This window comes from Staurois parvus, unplaced genomic scaffold (assembly GCF_062004578.1).
Source record: "Staurois parvus isolate SC_StPar_1 unplaced genomic scaffold, SC_StPar_1.0 ptg000549l, whole genome shotgun sequence".
In the NCBI taxonomy this organism is placed as follows: Eukaryota; Metazoa; Chordata; class Amphibia; order Anura; family Ranidae; genus Staurois; species Staurois parvus.
This window is the reverse complement of record NW_028318345.1, coordinates 4,898,122-4,917,809: the sequence shown is the minus strand read 5'-3', so window position 1 is coordinate 4,917,809 and position 19,688 is coordinate 4,898,122. Positions and strand designations below refer to the sequence as shown.

The 19,688-nt window shown below is 42.9% G+C and overlaps 1 protein-coding gene and 1 pseudogene across 1 annotated transcript in view; both read right to left on the bottom strand.

Moving 5' to 3' along the window:
- LOC149451080 (annexin A1-like) overlaps nucleotides 1-12,738 on the bottom strand; it is a 64,436-nt gene extending 51,698 nt beyond the window's left edge. Inside the window, exons 1-2 of the mRNA XM_089691076.1 lie at nucleotides 12,599-12,738; nucleotides 139-218 (exon numbers count right to left, since the gene is read on the bottom strand). Coding sequence (XP_089547202.1) covers nucleotides 139-204 — 66 coding nt within the window. The 5' untranslated portion in view covers nucleotides 205-218; nucleotides 12,599-12,738. The remainder of the gene's footprint in view (nucleotides 1-138; nucleotides 219-12,598) is intronic.
- Nucleotides 12,739-16,562: 3,824 nt separating this feature from the next.
- Nucleotides 16,563-17,770, bottom strand: LOC149451079 (uncharacterized; annotated as a pseudogene).
- Between the last annotated feature and the right edge of the window lie 1,918 nt (nucleotides 17,771-19,688).

The window sequence follows — 19,688 nt, the reverse complement described above, 5'->3', positions numbered from 1 at the left end:
TGGGTCACCTATGCTGCTACTACTACTTCTATCATTACTACTATCACTACCAATAATAACAGTAATATTATTAATTATATTATAAAGGTAATGTATATGAATGAATCTTTGCTTATTTCTGAAGCATTATATACTTACAGTGGCTTGGTCAAAATTGGATTCCAAAAAGTGAGCTTGACTCAGTATGTCGGCAATGAAAGACATGGCAACTTGAGCGTCTGTAGAAACAAAAATATAGTTCATATGACAGATTCTCCCTAAAGTCATGTTTAAAGTGAAACTTTATGTAAATAGCTAAATGCACAATTGAAATGCATATCTTAGAACTGTTTTACACACTGAAGAATTTGAAGCAAGTCTCTATTGATTTACACACTCTACCATGGTACATAGCCAGCAAGATGGCTTTCTATTCTTCTTTACAGCTTCCTTAGTCACCTTTCTGCCCATTAGACAGAAATCAAGACGATGGTTGATCATCCAATGAGCAGACTGGACATGAAGGGGTGATGCAGATAACTGCAAAGTTGAACCAAAAACTGGCCAAACAGGACAATATCATTGAACAGATACAGGTGTTCACCTACTGTACACGAATTTCAAATGTGTTTTAGGCGTTTACCTGCTATAATATCGGCATCTCTAGGTGTTAAATAAAAGCTACATTATGTGAAAGACCTACTAATAATCAATAAATTTGTTTGCAAAACACATACAGTACATGCACAAAATTAAAAAGGCTATCTAGAATGTATGACTTTTTGAGTAGCAGCCACGATATAAGCTTTGTTTTATGGCATTCCAAGTAAAAAAATATTATTCTAGATGTTGAAAATATTTTTCCCCACAATTTCATTCTCATTGCCTTTAATTGTAAGACGTGTGGGCAATATGAGTTTTGCAACGAAATAAAGATAGCATTCCATTCAATTAAATTTTTTTTTCTATTTCATATGCCTATATTTAATTTATTTTCTTATTTACATACAAGTGCTTAGAAGTAGAGCTGCACTAAAAAGACTAAATATCTAGAAAAAGCAGCTTGTCCAACAGGTGATAACACAGTGTAAAACAAACTAAAAACAAATATGCAGCACTATTTCATTCAGTAAACTATATGTGATCAAAATAAAATTAGTGTCCAGAAGTGTTCCACTCAGTGCATATAACATATATGTAGCACCCTCTAGTGTGCTACTAGGGTTAGTGTAGGTAAATTTATTGTGTATGACTCATCTTAACCACCTCCTGCCCGCCATATAGTACAATGACGGGTGCAAGGTGGTTCTCTCGTTCTGGGAGGACGTCATAGGACGTCCTCCCATTCTCACCACGCACTCAGGGAGTGCGCAGCGCTGCGATCGTCAGTGCACTGTGTCCCTCGGACACAGCAGATCACCGATCCACGGAAAAAGAGCCGAAGATGTCGGCTCGGTCATGTGATCAGCTGTGTCCAATCACAGCTGATCACATGTAAACAGGGAAATGCCTGTTATCGTCATTTCTCTCCTCTCGAGCTGTCAGTGTGACAGCTCAAGAGGAGAGCACAGCCGGTAATCAGCTTTCCGCAGAGGGCACATGTACACTGATCATCAGGGCACTGATGATTAGTGTGCCCTGATGATCAGTGTAGCCCCAGCAGTGCCACCTCTCAGTGCTCATCAGTGCCACGTGCCAGTGCCCATCAGTGCCACGTGCCAGTGCCCATCAGTGCCACATTAATGCCACATATCAGTGCCCATCTGAGCTGCCTTTCAGTTCCGCCTATCAGTGCCGCCTATCAGTGCCCATCAGTGCAGCCTCATTAGCACACATCAGTGAAGGAGAAAAATCACTTATTTACAAAATTCTATAACACAAACTAAGAAAAAAAGTTTGCTTTTTCAGTGGTTTTTGGTTTAAGAAAAATTAAAAACCCAGAGGTGATTAAATACCATCAAAATAAAGCTCTGTCACAAAAAAAATTCTAAAAATTTCATATGGGTACAGTGTTGCATGACCAAGCAATTGTCATTCAAAGTGCAACAGCGCTGAAAGCTGGAAATTGGCCTGGGCAGGAAGGGAGTATAAGTGCCCTGTAGGCTTGTGGTTAACAGTGTGAGTTTGTAATTAGGTCAGGTTGGATGACTTAACAGATCGGGACTATCGTCTTCACCTGGTTCTGGAGGACCATGGAAGCTCCTAGAAGCCAGTGGCCAAAAAGGGCCAGAGACCTAAATCTGCATGTTTATGGGAGTCTAACCAATCCCAGGTTTGGAGGCCCTGGTACAGTGGTGAGGCCAACCCATAATTATGGAAGAGTAAGGCTGGCAGCGGAGTCAGGTGGAAGATGGAGTGCTGAGGAGACTGTTGGTGGCCTGGGAGGGGTCCCCTAGGTCTAGGGGGACAAGTCTCCAGGCTGGCTCAGGAGAATCCGTTCAGCATCATGGTATGAACAGGATCAAGGCCTGGGAGAAATGGAAGCAAGGATAACAGAGTGAGTAGAGTACATCAGCACACCCAGGGATTCACAAAGGGAAAGACTGTCATGTGTATCAAGCTTTCAAAGTACAGCTTTGTGCTTAACCCTTTATCCTTGTCCTGGAAGATCTTCCAGGAGGGCTGGTAGTGTCTGCAGGCTGTGGAGCTGGGAGCAGTTCTGCAGGGGAGAGGAGATACCTCTGCCTGTAGTTTGCAGCAATCTAAGCTAACTTTCAGAGGGGCTGTAGCCTGTAGTGGTTTCACAGCCGGTTTCCTACTGCACATGTGCGAATCATGCTGCAGCTTGAGATTGCTCCCTCAGTCTTCTGGGACCCTTCTGTCCCCGATGACTGCAGGGCAAAGGAGGGGGGCTGAACTCACTGCTGGAAGTTAGAGCGGGTATTTGTCAAAACCAGGTACCAGCTCACCCCCAAAAAGTGCCAAATGTGGCAGTGGAGGGGGAAAGAGGCATACAAGTGGAGCTCCCCCTTTTGGGTGGAGCTCTGCTTTAAGATAGTTTACTTTTGTAGTAGCATAGACCCAACTATCTACTTATATTTATATATTACTACTGTTCTATTTGGGTTTCTCATGGGTTTGCTTTCATTGTAGACAGGATATGTATTAGTCTTATAAATATTACTATGTGTATTCTGTAACAAAATAAATAGGGTTCCCAGCCATAAAGTTTTATGAATAGCATTGCAAAATTAAAAATCCTATGGTTTGACAGAATAAAAGAATTGAATGACGTTGATGTTGCTTTGTAGTCATATTTACACTATTCTACATAGTAATGCAAAATATGGCTGAGTTTTTCCAGCAGTAAGGTGTAAAACTTCTGATGTATTGTATACGCCTAATTTAATAGGCCTCTAAACCAAGTATGTAGCTTTGAGGACAATACATGCTTGGCTATGTCAGACGCTGAGGCGCATTTTAGCTCACTATACTATATGCTGGCAAGGTATAAGAATTTGGCTTTAAACATACTAAATGATTTTAAAATCAAGTACACTAACTCATTCTTCCTTAGGTGCAATAAACCCTTCTTACAGAGATATTCTGCACCCTTTTTCTGTGAGATGATTATTATTTATCTAGCACCTACTAGTGTGCTATTAGAATAGTGCAGACAAATCTATTGTGTATGACACATGGTAACTGTGTGGGCCTGTGATTAAGGTAGTGTTACTGCAGGTCAAGCTGGGTGACTTAACCAGTTGGACTCTTATGACCTTCACCTGATTTTGGAGGACCTTCCAGAAGCCAGTAGGTAGAAGAGGTGGAGACCTAATCTGCATGTTTGTGGGAGTCTAACCAATCCTAGGTTTGGAAGCCCTGGTAGAGTAATGAACCAGCCCTTAAATATGGGATAGTCCGGCAAGCTGAGGAGTCGGGCGGAAGATGGAGTGCTGAGGAGACTGTGGCCTGGGAGGGGTCCCCTAGGTCTGGGAGGCTGGTCTCAGGCTGGCTCAGGAGCATCCATTCAACAGTACGGCATGAAGAGGATCAAGGTCTGGGAGCAGTGGGAGAAAAGCGGATGGAGTGAGTACATAAGCACACCCTCGGATTTGCAAGGGGAGGAGTCTGCCACATGTAGCAAGCTTTAGCTCTGTGCTTAAAGGATAAGTTCACTTTTCATAACATTATAGGATCTACACCTCCCTGCTACCTGTCACATTTTTTTTTTTTTTTTAAATGCAGCCAAGCAGGGCTCACCTGCCTAGCCGTGTCACTCATTCACAGTGTTCTGTGAATAAGAAAAAGTAACAGCAGCCTTTGAGGCTGCCAGCTTGTAGTTCTCAATGAACTACCACGGCGCTGTGGTAGTTCATTAAGTCTTCCTGTCAGTATCGGCTACCACGTACAAGGTATGAGGAAGCAGATATACTGACAGGTCTGCAGGAGACCTGCACGGCATCAGTGATCTGCTGATCTCTGGTGCAATGCTTTACAGGCTCCCAAAACAAAAAATGCTAAAAGCATGTTTTTTTATCTGCAAACAATTGTACATTTATTATTTTTTGTTGAAAGGTAAAGTTATCCTTTAATCTCCCTGGCGGTATGATTATTTCAGATTTTTGGTGCTGAAAGCGGTACCATTATTTTGAATGGAAATTTGGCGTTTTATATTGTAGGCCTGTAATTCTTAGGAATAACTCACTGAAATCTGTCCGAACAAGAATCTAGTAAACATCCGGGTAGGATAGAACTTGAAACATGAAATCATAAATAATAATTTAATAAATAATCAAAAAATAATATAATAATAATTCATTTAATTCAATAATATAATCAAACCAAAAACACTGAAATTTGAAATATAGCACCAAGTAAGCACATCATTGAGCAAAGTCGCAAAATCGTTTTCAGTGTCTGATGACGAATTTCCCCACAAATCATTATCACTCAATTCTGCAAGTAGTTCTAATTTACTATCACTGTTCTCTAGCTGGTCTAAAACCACTTTTGACCTAAAGGGACGCTTTTTGGACGCCATGGACGTTTCTCAGTTTCCAGGTAGAAAGAACAGTAAAAATGCAGGCAGTGCACAGGACAAAGTATTAGGGACAAAATGTATGTGAAATGGTTTGATACAGTAATGTTTTACTATGTGATTTTAGGGATTTTTGTGAATGTCACTTGTTGTCATTTTCAAATTTCCCGCCGTTCCTTCCCCCGTACGTCCCGACGCTCGCAGAGGACGGAACCCAGATGACAGATGCCGGCATCCGCCAGATTACATTGCCGGGGACACTGCAGGAGGGACATCGCGGGAGCGCAGGACAAGGTAAGTGAGCGAGGGATCGTGGAGCAGTGCCTCATGTTAAGCCCAAATGTAGCTTGAGGTTACTGTTTGTGGTACTGAAACTTTACCCCGAGCTACACTCCAGAATACCGCCAGGGAGGCTACTCCTCTATCCTTGTCCTGGGAGATCTTCAGAGAATTCAGGAGGGCTGGTAGTGTCTGCAGGCTGTGGATCTGGGAGCAGTTCTATGGGGAAGAGGAGACATCTCTGCATGTACTTTACAAGAAGATAAGTTGATTTCAGAAGGGCTGTGAGTTCCTTGCTCGTAAGGGGCTCTCGCTACTGATCTGCAATGACTGAAGGCTTTCAAGGAAAAGAACAGTTCAGGATTGGTTTCTGTAAATAGGAAGGAAGTTGTTCACGTGCTTTGACTCAAATAAATGGGGCATCCTGTAATCCCTATTATCCTACCCAAGATAAATTCCCCTAAAAATAACAAAAAACAAGCTTATGGACTGTTGACTCACTGTGGATGAAAGTGTCAAAAATGCATGTTGCCTGGCTGTGCAGAGCTTAGTGGTACCAAGAAACACCGCAGACCTCACGGGAGTAGCACTACATTTACAGCTAAATGTGTTCATGCAAGCCCTGAATGTTAGCTGCAAAGCTATAAAAAAAAGTGTTTGTTACAGTGACTAATTTCCTGTTATTTTAAATCATATTTGCAGATTACTAAAAATATGTGCACATCAGCAGATTTAACATCAGATATACAGTACGGTGCAAACATTTTAGGCAGGTTTGAAAAAATGCTGTAAATGAAGAAAGTTTTCTGATACAGAACTGTTAATCGTTAAATTTTTTTTTTCAGTTAACAAAATGGAAAGCAAATGAACAGAAGAGAAATCCAAATCAATATTTGATGTGACCAGCCCTTGTCTTCAAATTGGCATCAATTCTTCTGTACACTTGTAGGTTGTTCCAAACACATTGGAGAACTACCGTATTTGCCGGCGTATAAGACGACTGGGCGTATAAGACGACCCCCCTACTTTTCCTGCTAAAATGTAGTGTTTGGGCTATACTCGCCGTATAAGACTACCCCTCTTCCAATGCACACCAGTGGGAGGAATAGTGCCCCATCATTGATGTCAGTGGGAGGAATAGTGCCCCATCATTGATGTCAGTGGGAGGAATAGTGCCCCATCATTGGTATCAGTGGGAGGAATAGTGCCCCATCATTGGTATCAGTGGGGGGAATAGGTGCCCCATCATTGGTATCAGTGGCAGGAATAGTGCCCCATCATTGGTGTCAGTGGGAGGAATGGTGTCCCATCATTGGTGTCAGTGAGGGGTGGAATAGTGCCCCATCGTTGGTGTCAGTGGGGGGGGGAATAGTGCCCCATCGTTGGTGTCAGTGGGGGGGGGAATAGTGCCCCATCGTTGGTGTCAGTGGGGGGGAGGAATAGTGCCCCATCGTTGGTGTCAGTGGGGGGGAGGAATAGTGCCCCATCGTTGGTATCAGTGGGAGGAATAGTGCCCCATCATTGGTATCAGTGACACCAATGATGGGGCACTATTCCTCCCACTGACACTTGCTGACCCTGTTCTAGTACGGTGCTGCTGCAGCCAGCATATGTGGTTGCAGCAGCACCTCTACACAGAGCACTTACCTGCTGCTCCGGCACTCAATTTTCGCGGGGCCGCTCGGCTCCGCCCCCTCACCGGTGATTGGCCGCCTGTGTGCCTTTCCTGAGCTACAGTTCTGGCGGCCAATCACCGGTGAGGAGGCGGAGCCGCGCAGCCGCACGAACATCCAGTGGCCGAACTGAAGGAGACGCCGCGCTTCCTGGACCGGATCGTCGTGGGACTGGATCCAGGTAAGAGACGTCAGCCCCTGCAAACCCCTGTACTTAATGCCGCAGCCCCCCTAACATGTGTACCGGCGTATAAGACGACCCCCGACTTTTGAGAAGATTTTCAAGGGTCAAAAAGTCGTCTTATACGCCGGCAAATACGGTAACTGTGGACTTTCTGTGGATGTAGGTTGCCTCAAATCCATCTGTCTCTTCATGTAATCCCAGACAGACTCGATGATGGTAAGATCAGGGCTCCGTGAGGGCCAAACCATCCCTTCCAGGACTCCTTGTTCTTCTTTATTCTGAAGATAGCTCATGATGACATTGGCTACATGTTTGGAGTCATTTTCTTGCTGCAGAATAAATTTGGAGCCAATGACATGCCTCCCTGAACTGGGAACTAGGAACTGGGGGTACATAAAAATGGTAGCAGGTGCTCTGTTAATTCAAAATATGAAATATTTTGCTGTAGCAGCAGTTTGTTCACCAAAGTACTGAAGAGAGGTGCAATAATGAGTGTCTGCAGACAACAGTAAAGCATGGTGAAGGTTCCGTGCAAGTCTGGATACTTATCCATCATGCCATACCATTATTCTTACTATTGCAATTCTTCTGTCAGTTGTGGCTGCAATCTTTCTTGGTCTACCTGACCTTGGCATCCCTGAACTTTCCAATTTTTAGTAGGTGATTTAACAGTACTGATTGGCATAAGCTTTGGACATCTTTTTATGTCCTTTCTCATCTTTGTAAAGTTCCATTACCTTATTACGCAGGACATTTGACAGTTCTTTTCTGATCCCCATGGCTCAGTATCTAGCCTAGTCAGTGCTTCCACGTAAGAGCTAACAAACTCATTGACTATTTATACATTGACACGAATAGCAATTTAAAAAGCCACAGATGTGGGACATTAACCTCTAAGTGGCATTTTAACCCGTGTGTGTCACCTTGTGTGTCTGTACCAAGGCCAAACATTCCAGGGTATGTAAACTTTTGATCACGGACATTTGGGTAATTTCTGTTATTATGATTTAAAAAGGCGCTAAACAAATATTTGATAATAAATGGCTTCATATGATCATCATCCTTCAATAAAAGAAAATTTTTCGGCATGATCAGTCATATTTTCAATATCAATGCCAAAATTTCACAATTTCTGCCAGATGCATCGAAATTTCAGTGGCCGAAACATTTTGGCCGAAAACACTCCTTTCAGTCGTTGGCCGAAATGAAAAAAAAGCAGCGATACAGGTGCCGAAAAAACCCCGCCAGCCGCTCGGTAGTTCTCAGCCTTACCAGAGAAACCATCGATCCCAGAGCTGGGCATAGAGATGACTGAAGGAAAGATGGCCGCCACTCATCTCTATGCCCTTGAAGGACCAGAGCGATGACACTTCCCGTTCCGACCATTTTTTTTTTTTTAAAGCACTAGATCAATGATTTTTTTAAATCTAATGCTTTACATTGCAAAGGAGATATGTGGGGTCTTGCTGACCTCATATCTCTCCATATAGAGGACCTGTCACTAATTATTTCTATCACAAGGGATGCATGCATTCCTTGTGATAAGACTAAAAGGATTAACTTTTTTTTAAAGGAACAGTGCAAAAAAAAAAAAACATGAAATAATAATAATAATAAAAAAAAAAAAAAGTTTAAAGTGCCTCCTTCCCCCGTACTCGCATGTAGTGGTGAACGCATAAGTAGGTATCGCCACTAATGTCAGAGCAAGAGCAATAATTCTCCCACTAGACCTCCTCTGTAACTTTACACTGCTAACATGTAGACATTTTTAAAGCATCGCCCATGGAGATTTTTAAGTACTGCAGTTTCACGACATTCCACGAGCATGCGCAATTTTAAAGCGTGACATGTTGGGTGTCTATTTACTTGCTGTAACATCCTCTTTCATATTCAAAAAACAAATTGGGGTATACATTGTTTTTTTTTTTTAATTAGTGTATTTTTTTCCAAAAATCATTAATTTTTAAAAACGGCGCATTTCGGTTTTCGGCCAAGTGCATTTTGAATTTTCGGTACCAGAATTTTAATTTCGGTGCACCATTAATACACACACACACACACACACACACACACACACACACACACACACAGAGAGAGAGAGAGAGAGCGTTAGTCCAGCAGCAGCGTAGTTCAAAGATCAGCAGGTCTGTGCAGTAGGAATTTATACCTCAGGCACTTGCAGGTATAGTGTTTCTCATGCTTTAAAGTAATGCCAAATCAACCCATTGATTTAGAGATAAAGACACCTACAGTCATATTCAATTCTCTTTTTCTAAGGGTTGTGTTTGACCATGCCCGTTCCATATTCTGATATACCTGTTTGGTCACTGGGATTGCCTACCACATTAAATGAGCATTAGGTAAGCTCAGGTTGTAAGAGAGGCAAAAATTTGTTCAACTTTTAAAGGAAAGGTTAAAATGGTTGTAAAACCTAATGGTTATGTGCTACCTTTGTGTATGCATGAAGGTAAAAAACCTTCGTGCTGCTCCCCCCACAGCCCCTCCCTAATACTCACCTGAGTCCCCTGTTGATCCAGAGGTGTGTGTTCAGGAACCTCGGCTGTCCCGACTTCCGGACCTCTCTCTCCTCACTGGCTAAGACACAGTAGCAGAAGCCATTGGCTCCCTCGGCCGTCAATCACAGACAGCCAATGAGGACAGAGTGTGTGTGTGTGTGTGTGTGTGTGTGTGTGTGTGTGTTTGTGTGGGGGGGGATGCATAGAGTGGGGGTCAGGAGTGAGCATGCACCAGTGTCCCCATAGCAAACGGTTTGCTATTGAGGGCACTGGTCAAGGAGCATTGGCATGGTACCCTTGAAGACTGGGGCTGCTCTTTGCAGAACCATTGCACAGAGCAGGTAAGTATGATGTGATTATAAAAAAAATAAACCTTTTGAATCACTACAAACTTTGCATAAACTTTCAGATGCCTGTGTCTGAACATAATGTCCATTCTGCAATGCATTAATCCTATGGTTCCTAATTTGCATAAACAAGCAACAACATGCTGACAATTAAAATTCTGTAACATTTGTAAAACCACAGAGCTACCAACACACCTGGACAAATTCACAGATTCATAGGATTTAGGTCTTTAATTTTGGAGAAAGCAAATTAGACACTTTGGGGTTTATTTACTAAAGCTGGAGAGTTCAAAATCAGACTCACTTCTGCATAGAAACCAATCAGCTTCCAGGTTTCATTGCCAAAGCTTCATTGAACAAGCTGAGGTTAGAAGCTGATTGGTTTCTATGCAGAAGGGAGTCTGATTTTGGACTCTCCAGCTTTAGTAAATAAACCCCTTTATGTTTAATGTTATCAGTGCAAAAAAATATCACAAAACCAAAGGCAAAATCAGATCCACATTGCCAAAGGAAAATCAAAGCCGTCAAAGGAGCCAGAATTAGAACGTATTACCATGGGCAGAATTCTGTAGATTCAAAAGTACTAAAATAATGGCGTGCAATCAAGGAAAATGCTCTTTAAAAGAAATAGCTCTATATTGGACTTCTGATTGGATACGATTAGTGCAGTTGAGAAAGGAGCTACACATTCCAGCTTGTGATGGTCTGGTATTGGTATAGGTATGCAAAATTTATAAGCTGTGATAGATTGTATACACAGCATGAAAAAAATATATTTTGGCACAGTAACTCTTACTTTGAGACAGATTAGAAGAAGGATGGGAATTAAAGGGAAATGAAGTGAGATTCAAGTTAGTGCTCCTTTTATTGCATCTATAGACATAGCCCTTATATGTTTTATTTTACAGTAAAGCTATCTCTAGGATCAGAGGGTTTATTATATCACATTGGGCTGTGGCCTGGAGTCACAAGGCTTTCAATTGGTAGCAAATGCCCACCCATACATAATCTTGCTGTCAATAGCACATTCCTATTTTCAGACTGCCTTCCTGCCTACTAGTATGTCTCATTGTTGCTGACCCCGGCATTGACACTGTTCTAGTGGTTAATTCTAGATGTACAGGTGAATCGTTTGCATAATCTGTGCGACTATGATGTCTGATGTTCGCAGGCTCAGGGCCCCTTAACCAGCATTCTTGAGTCATTTTGGGTGCATCTAATAAGACCAAAGGCTTTCCGTAGAACACAACACTACTAGGAATTGACCCCTAAAGTCATGACTGAACACACGTCCCCAGTTGTGGGTACCAACCAATGACCACTTTGGAAAAGCATCTCACCGAGATGCAGTGGGTACTGAAATAGCAGATAACTGGCATTGAGACCATTTGCCATTTCAAAAAACTTTCTAGCCCATATTCCTTTTTACAGTTTCTAATCATGTCTATTGGGAAATATAGTCCCTGTTCAGACTTGACCGAAGTCAGAGGGGATTACAGTTAGCCTAGGGATCCCAACCACAGCACCACCTGCCTGGAGTTTGCATGTTCTCCCTGTGCCTGCGTGGGTTTCCCTAGGTACTCCGGTTTCCTCCCACACTCCAAAGACATGCTGGTAGGTGATTTGGCTCCAGTCTAAATTGTCCCTAGCATGTGTATGTATGAATGTGAGTTAGGGACCTTAGATTGTACACCCCTTGAGGGTCAGGGACTGATGTGAATGTACAATATATATGTAAAGCGCTGCGTAAATTGATGGCGCTATACAAGTACCTGTAATAAATAAATAGGGAACAGAAGTATAAATGCAGACTTAACTACCTTATATGGTTAAAAAAAGAGAAATCCAAAACTCTCATATTACGTGATTGTTATTGATGTCTGAATAAAACTTTTGGCAGCATCATACAGCGCAGCAAACAATGCCTCTGCTTGAGTGGTTTACATTTTTTAAAGGCGCGCCCATGTTGGTAATGTCTTTTGGTAATACTTTATTAGACTTTTACTTAGTTCTATACCCATCCTCTGTAGGCAGTTTTCAGTAATATGTTAGGTGTCAATCTTTTCAGTATATTGCTTTAAAAACAGTAGATCAACTTTAAGAAAAGTTTTAGTTGAGTTTTTTCTGAGCCTACATTACAACAAATCTTTAACAAAAAGACTTTTCTAATAGCATTTTTGTCCAGTTAAACTTTTAAGTTCTTTAGTTAACCCTATAATATACAGAATATAAAGATACAGATTATTATTATTTGGAATGTTGTTGAAACTCCTAAAACACTTTTTTGAAATAGTTTCCCAGGTTCAGTAGATGGGTGTGTTATTTCTGCATGACTCACTCTTTAACTAGTATTTCCAGTATGTTTCCATGGCAGGAAACCACAGAAAGAAAGAAGTTATGCCAGTTTTATAAACCATCTTCTTAACAGTTGTATACATTTTATATACTTCAATTGCTATGCATATCGCATTTAAATTTAAGAAAACAGTACTTAGCTGACTGATGAATATTAATGCCACATGTAACTTTTTTTTTTCTTCTTACAAGTTAACTCAAAACTACAAAGCAGACCTGGAATGTTACAAATAAAGATGCTACAAAGTTCAAACAGAAAAAGTAAAAATAACATCTTTACATACCGGACAAGAGGCTGACTGCAGACGTCTGTTAAGAAGGGCTAAACAGAAGACTGGAGCCCTGGGCTTGTGATTTTATAAGGACGGTGGAAAAAAAAGCAAAAAAAAAAGCCACACCTAGCAACACAAGGATATTTTCTCCAGCTCTCTGACTGGCTGTTCAGTGGTAAAGACGACATCTACAACTCCAAGGGAAGTTCATGCCATGTCTCACTCAGCTTTTTTTAAATTTGAATCCCAAATTGCTAACATACATTTTAATGCCCATACTTTTTATTGGATTGGTAGCACTTTTTTTCTTACAGAGTTATGTAACACTAAAGCAATGGAACAAAGGATAATGATACGTTTTTATCGGGCTCATTACAACCACATGAGCTGGGCTGCATTTGTCACAGTCCTAAAATGCTTTGTTTTCTACAGTGTTTGGAAACAAAAATGTGCTGCATTGGTATGCATTAAAAAAGGCAGGCAGCATTTTATTGCATTGCAGCTTATTGTGGTGCCCTGGGTGAAAGAAAAGTAACGAGCCTATATAAAAATAAATAAATACCTGCACCACAATGCAAGTAAAAACACATTGCAGCACACAAAATGCAACTCAACACACATCATGGGTGCATGTCTGACACGCACGTTTTTGAAAACACAGATTTCAACAAGTGAAAGTCACATTAACAAGTAGAAAAGAAATATGCAATAAAATACAAGAAAAAATAATTCAGTATAGATTTTGAATAGTGTATTTTTGTCAAGCCAATTTAAAAGCCTAAGTGTGAACATACACATTAAAATCCATTCATAGTAAATACAGCCATACCTAATTTTAATTTTACCTGATTCTCGCTGAATCTGGCAAAATTCGAGCCATGGGTGTTGTGACAGATCCAACTGGGACAGGGCTTTTGGAGGGAACTGCAAGCTAGCTTCTTGACTGCTGACCATGGACCCTGGCATCTGAGTGGGCTCTATTCATTGGGAGGTATGTGCCTGGAGGGACCATTTGAGTAGTTTTAATTTAGATTCAAGTCCATGTCTCCCCAAAGCACACAAACTCTGAGAACTGGAGGACTCGGATACAGATATGGGGCCTCTGTGCCCAAACCAGATTTGACTGCTTCAACTCCCTCCTAGACCCAGAGCAGATGTTAATATAATTAGCTCAAAATACCTTGATGCTGAGGTCTTTTGCTATAATCTGTTTATTAACCGCTTACCCGCCGCCGTATAGCAGATATACCACTACACAGCAGCACAGGTGTGCAAAATCACATATATATACGTGACTTTGCCTTTTCTGGGTAGGGGGCGTGCACCCTACCAGCACTGCCATTCGCAGCTGCGGATGTCAATCACCAGGTCCCGGTGATTACTGACAATCACCGACGGGGAGGAAGATTGTTTTGTTTACAAACAGTCTTCCTCCCTGTCAGCTCGGGCACACTGCTCAGGATGGCTGTGCTGTGCACAGCCATCCTGATCAGTGTGCTTACCAGTGAAGCACACACCCCCACCCCCTAGTAAAACACTCCCTAAACACAGTTAACCCCTTTGATCGCTCCTCACATTAACCCCTTCCTGCCCAGTGTCATTAGTATGGTGTCAGTGCTATTTTTTAGCACTGATCACTGTATTGATGTCACTGGGGATATCAATGACACCAAGTCAGTTCCCCCCAGTGTCAGAATGCCCGCTGCAGTCCCACAGTCTCTGATCACCGTCATTACGAGACCATTACTAGTAGGGGAAAAAAAATCCCAGTATCTATACCGCCATTTGTAAATGCTATAACTTTCACGTAAACTAATTAATTTACATGTATTGGGATTTTTTTAGCAAAGATATGTAGCAGAATACATTTTGGCCTACATTTATGACAAAATTCGTTTTTTTTATTTTTTTTGCTAGACATGTTTAATAGTGAAAGTAGAAAATAGTTTTTTTTCTCAACATTGTCAGTCTTTTTTTGCTTATAGCGAAAAAAAAAAAAAAAAATGCACAGCCAATCAAATACCAACAATAGAAAGCACAATTTGTGGGAAAAAAAAGGATGTAAATTTAATCTGTGGCATTACATGACCGCACAATTGTCAGTTAAAGTAACGCAGCATCGTAATGCAAAAAATGGCCTGGCCAGGAAGGGGGGTGAATCCTCTGGAGGGCAAGTGGTCAATGTGTGATGTGTTTACTATTGTGTCTTTCTTCCATTGTTAATTGAGTTAATTAAGTCACCGATTCTTTCTGTCTGTTGGCTAGTCCTCCTGGAGGACCCGACATGATGGGGTTAAGTCTTGTGTCAACTTTACCTCATTATCTAATCAGTGTGGGATGATTATACCAATATGTGATTGTTTTTATTGTTCAGATAGGGACTGCTCCTATTTCTGAAGGCATATGCCAGCCTGAACCGCCAGATCTGCAACAAGTTGTCTAGGCCCTCTGATTCTCTCTCTTGAGAGATCGAGAATACCCTTCTTACCTTCCTGTTCTTGCCATCTGCAAAATGTCTATTTCTGGGTTGCGAAACCATTGCACCAAGGCCTGAAAGACCTTTGGGTTCAGCTTCCTGGTTGCTTGTCCCTCTCATATGAACTGCAACCAGGGAAAGAACCTTCCCTTTAGCTCAACCCAGGATTTCCTTGGATAGGTCGAGGAGATGTCTGGAACTGGTTCCACCTTGATGGTTCAGGTAGGCCACCATGGTAGCATTGTCAGAGCTGACCTGAACCTCCCTGATACTGATCTTGGAAGCCTCCAGGGCTTTGCCTGCCGCTTTGAGCTCCCTGGAGTTGGACGAAGACTGGGAGATCACCCTGTTCCAGGGACCCTGTGCTGTGGCTTCCCCCAGGTGAGCACCCCACCCCCATGAGCTTGTGTCTGTGACCACTTTAAGGGGGACCTTTCTGCAGATTGTTGGGGGTTACCTGCCATTCTAGTGAGGATTTTACCTGTGGCGTGAGGACTAACAGCTTGTCCAGGGATTCTTTCTTCATTTCCCAGCTTGACAGAAGGAAGAACTGAAGGTCTCTCAAGTGGAATTGTGCCCACACTATGGCCGGGATGGCTGCCAACATCAGTCCCAGCACTCTCAACACCTCCCTTGTGGAGCTTGAAGGCGACTATCAACCCCCTCACTAATCTTCCATCTTCTGCACCTTGTCCCACAGTAGCAGTTTATGAGCGCTTGTGTCCACCACATAGCCTAAAAAGGTTTTGACCTACTCCAGCTCCAGAGATGATTTCTCTGTGCTCACAATCCAGCCTAGAGGCTCAAAGGTGGAGATCACCCTCCTGTGTCTGCCTTTACCTGAATAGCAGAGGAACCAAGGATTAGAAGATCGTCTAAATAAGGAATCAGGGATGTCCCCTGAAGGTGCAAGAGTGCTACCGCTTCAGGAAGGATCTTTGTAAAAATCCTTGGACTGGCCCCTATTCCAAAAGGAAGTGCCCTGAACTGCCAGTGGACTGTTTCTTCCCTTATTACTATCGCAAACCTCAAGTACGCCTAATGTTCCGGGTGAACTGGGACATGTAAATAGGCATCCTTGAGGTCCAGCGTTGTCATAAAGGCCTTTTTTCAGATTTTTGCGTACTGAGTAAATATTCTCCTTGGAAAATCTTTTGTACTCCAAAAATTTGTTCAGGTTTCTGAGATTTAACCTTAGACGGCATTTTCCTGAAGGTTTGCAAACAACGAATACGTGGGAGTAAAATTCCTGTTATTGTTGGCTTTTTGGTACTGGCACTTTCACCAACTGTTCTGCCATCCCCTGAACTCCTGCCAAGAGGGCTTTCTTCTTTAAAGCATCCCGAGGAAGGTGGGTTAAGGTGATCATTTGGTGGGGGCCTTGACAAGAACTCCAGGCAATAGCCTTCTTGTATTAGCTGGCAGATGAAGACACTGTTTGAAATTTTCTCCCACTTGGAGGCAAAATGTGACAGGCAGCCCCCCACCCTGATCCTGGCATCACTTGGTTTCTTTGGTGTTGGCACCTGGGGTGGAAGACAGCAAACTGTTCCTTTTCCTTCCCCTGCCATAACTCCATTTCTTACTTGGTTCATTCTTGGCTCTCTGCTGGTTCTGTCCTGAATGGCCATGAAAACATTTCTTATACTTCTCCTTCGTGAGTTTAACTGGGAATTTCTTCCCCTTCTCAGGGGACCTGGACAACACATTGTCCAATACTGGGACGAACAGCAAGAAGCCTTCAAAGGGGAGGCCGCAAAGTTTACCTTTTGAAGTGATGTTACCTTCCCATTTTTTAACCCACATAGCCCTTCTGGCTGAGGCCTTAACAGATTTGATTGCAGCATCCACCAGGTAGACTACTGCCTTCCCTATCACTGAGAGGGACTCTAGCACCTCATCTGACTCTGCCCCCTGTGACAGGTGTTTAGTCAGTCTTTCCATCCAGAAGTCTGTATTCCTGGAAATGCAGGTTGCTGCCAGAGCTAGGGCCTGGGCTGATGTGTTAGCATTCCATTCAGACCTTTGGTCCATCAAATCCTTTATGCTCCCCGTATCCTCAAAGGAGAGGTCTGACCTCTTGGCAACCTGTGACATTGCAGCATTCAACTTAGGAAGCTTAAAAAAAATTATCTTCCTCCTCCTCTTTAAAGGGAAACCTTCTCTTTCAAGTCTTTGGTCTGACCATTCTCCTTTCCTGGATCCTTTGATTCCTGTAGGATTAAATTCTTTAAGGACTGGTGGAAGGGGAGCACCCTAGCATGGCCCTTAACTAAGCCTCTATACATTTTATCCTGTGCTGAGGTCTCTCTGGGGGTTTCTGGGATCTCTTTAGTGCCGTAGACTGCCTGAAGGAGCCCCTCCAAATCTTCCAGCAGAAAGAGGTGCCTACCAGGCTTAACTCCTCACCTGCCTCAATACCCAGATCTAGATCCCCCTCCTCCCTTGAGCTGTGGTCTAATTTAGGCAGACTATCCAGCTCTCCCTTACTCTCCTCCTCATCCCTGGCTTGGGCCGGAGGAGGAATCTGGGAAGAATGGGAGGAATACACTGGGTCCCCCTCTGGAGTTAAAGCTCTCCTGTGAGGACGGGCCTTCTCTAGGGGTTAGCTCCTCTAGGCTTGGGCCCTGTGGCTGTGCCACTGAGGTTTGAAAGGATTGGATTGTGGCTATCATCTCTACTTGCATAGATGCTAGGAAATCTTTCATCAAACCTGAAGCCTCTTTCCCTGCCAGTTTGTTAATGCATCTATAGCAAAATGGTTTAGGATGGGACCTAGGTAACTTCTCCCCAGAGTAACCACATTTATTAGAGGAGCTAGAGCCCGCGGGTACAAGAGGCGGTCTATCAGGGGCCTCCTCTTCTTAACCCCCTCCGGCTGCTAGGCATTAACATACAGTTAACAGGGGGGTGATAAACCAAGCTGACCTGACGTGGTCCATCTGGGCCCCCTGCTACCCCCTAGTACACCCTCAAGAAAGTTCCGACTTGAATTTGCCTGCAGTCACCGTTGCTGCCATTCCTTCCTCCTTCTCCATGAGGTGGTTCGGCCCGGTTTCTGCTGCAAAAGCCAGGTGTGCCATACTGGAATGTCAGCTTGACTGCTCTAGGCCTCCCTGCTGTCCTCTGGCACCTCTTAAATCTCTTGCAGACCGTACTGTGTTCCTTGGCCCACCCACTTCCGCTCACTTGGCTTTAAGATCCTATGGAGCCAAAATGAAGCTTGGAGTGCACGCCTCCTCCTTCCTGCTTCTTTGCAATCCACTGAGTGCTGGAACCATGTGCAGAAGAGAGAGAGACAGCAGCCGGGTGGCGTTTTAAGACACTACAGCGGCGGTTCACACTCCCCTGTGACTGGAGTGCTGGTGCCATGTGGGGGCGACCTGTGAGAAAGAGCAAGCCTGCAGCCTCCCTATGCCTGCCTCACAAGGGTACCATCCGACCCTGCAAATAAAAAATGGCCACCTCCCAAGTCTATAACTGACTTATGAAGCAAGGATACATAAAAAGGCATCATATAGTGAATAAAGGGGAGAGAACAATGTTCTTGGACAACCTGCCAGCCAGCTTGCTAACAACCGAATTAACCTGTCTAACAGTATGCGTTTATAACAGGGGTTTAGTTAGCACACACTTGCAAATACATATGTAAGCCACAGAGCCTCGTCACGGCACCCTGATAATCTGTGGTCCTAACTCTACAATTTCTGAGAGTCCCCATAGTAGAGGCACATGCATTTAATGGATAAATCAAGGGCAGGTGTACCTGAGGGAGCCCACCCCTCTTAAAGGCAAAAGAGTGCACAGGACCCTAGTATGTAGCACAATGGCAGCCAGGGTCCTAGTGCACCCACGTACCAAAACTCCAACATGCAAATAAAAAATGGCCACCTCCCAAGTCTATAACTGGCTTATGAAGCAAGGACACATAAACAGGCATCACATAGTGAATAAAGGGTAGAGAACAATGTTCTTGGACAACTTGCCAGCCAGCTTGCTAACAACCGAATTAACCTGTCTAACAGTATGCGTTTATAATAGGGGTTTAGTTAGCACACATTTGCCGTTAGACAGGTTTATTTGGTTGTTAGCAAGCTGGCTGGCAAGTTGTCCAAGATCATTGTTTTCTTGGTTTCAGAGAGGAGGTTTTCAGGGTAATTTTTCCAATAGAGGGGGTTTTCAGGACCCGAGCAGAGGATGGGACCCAGAGATGAGATATTACAATCCCAATTAGAGGGGATGGAAGCAAAGAGATACATATAGTATGAAAAACAATGGATGAGGTATAGAGGAAAAAGAGGAGGTAAACGAAAACGAAAAGAAAAGGATAAGAGATCTATAGGCAATGGAATTTTTAATTTAAGTGATGTTTGCCTTACTGAAAAAGAGTTAAAAGTTTTAGATTTAGGGCTAAAATATATACCCAGAAAAAATGTAAATAAATTCGATGTTTTTATCGATCTGCAAAAATTCGTTAGAAAGCTGAACATAAAAAAAAAAAAAAATTTTTTGAGAAAACTAAAGATAATAAGAAAGAGGGGATTAGTAAAGTACCTGCAAAGGTCTACATGCATAGTAATCTGAAGAACTCTTCTACGTTTAATCCTAAAAATAAAGGGAATGTAT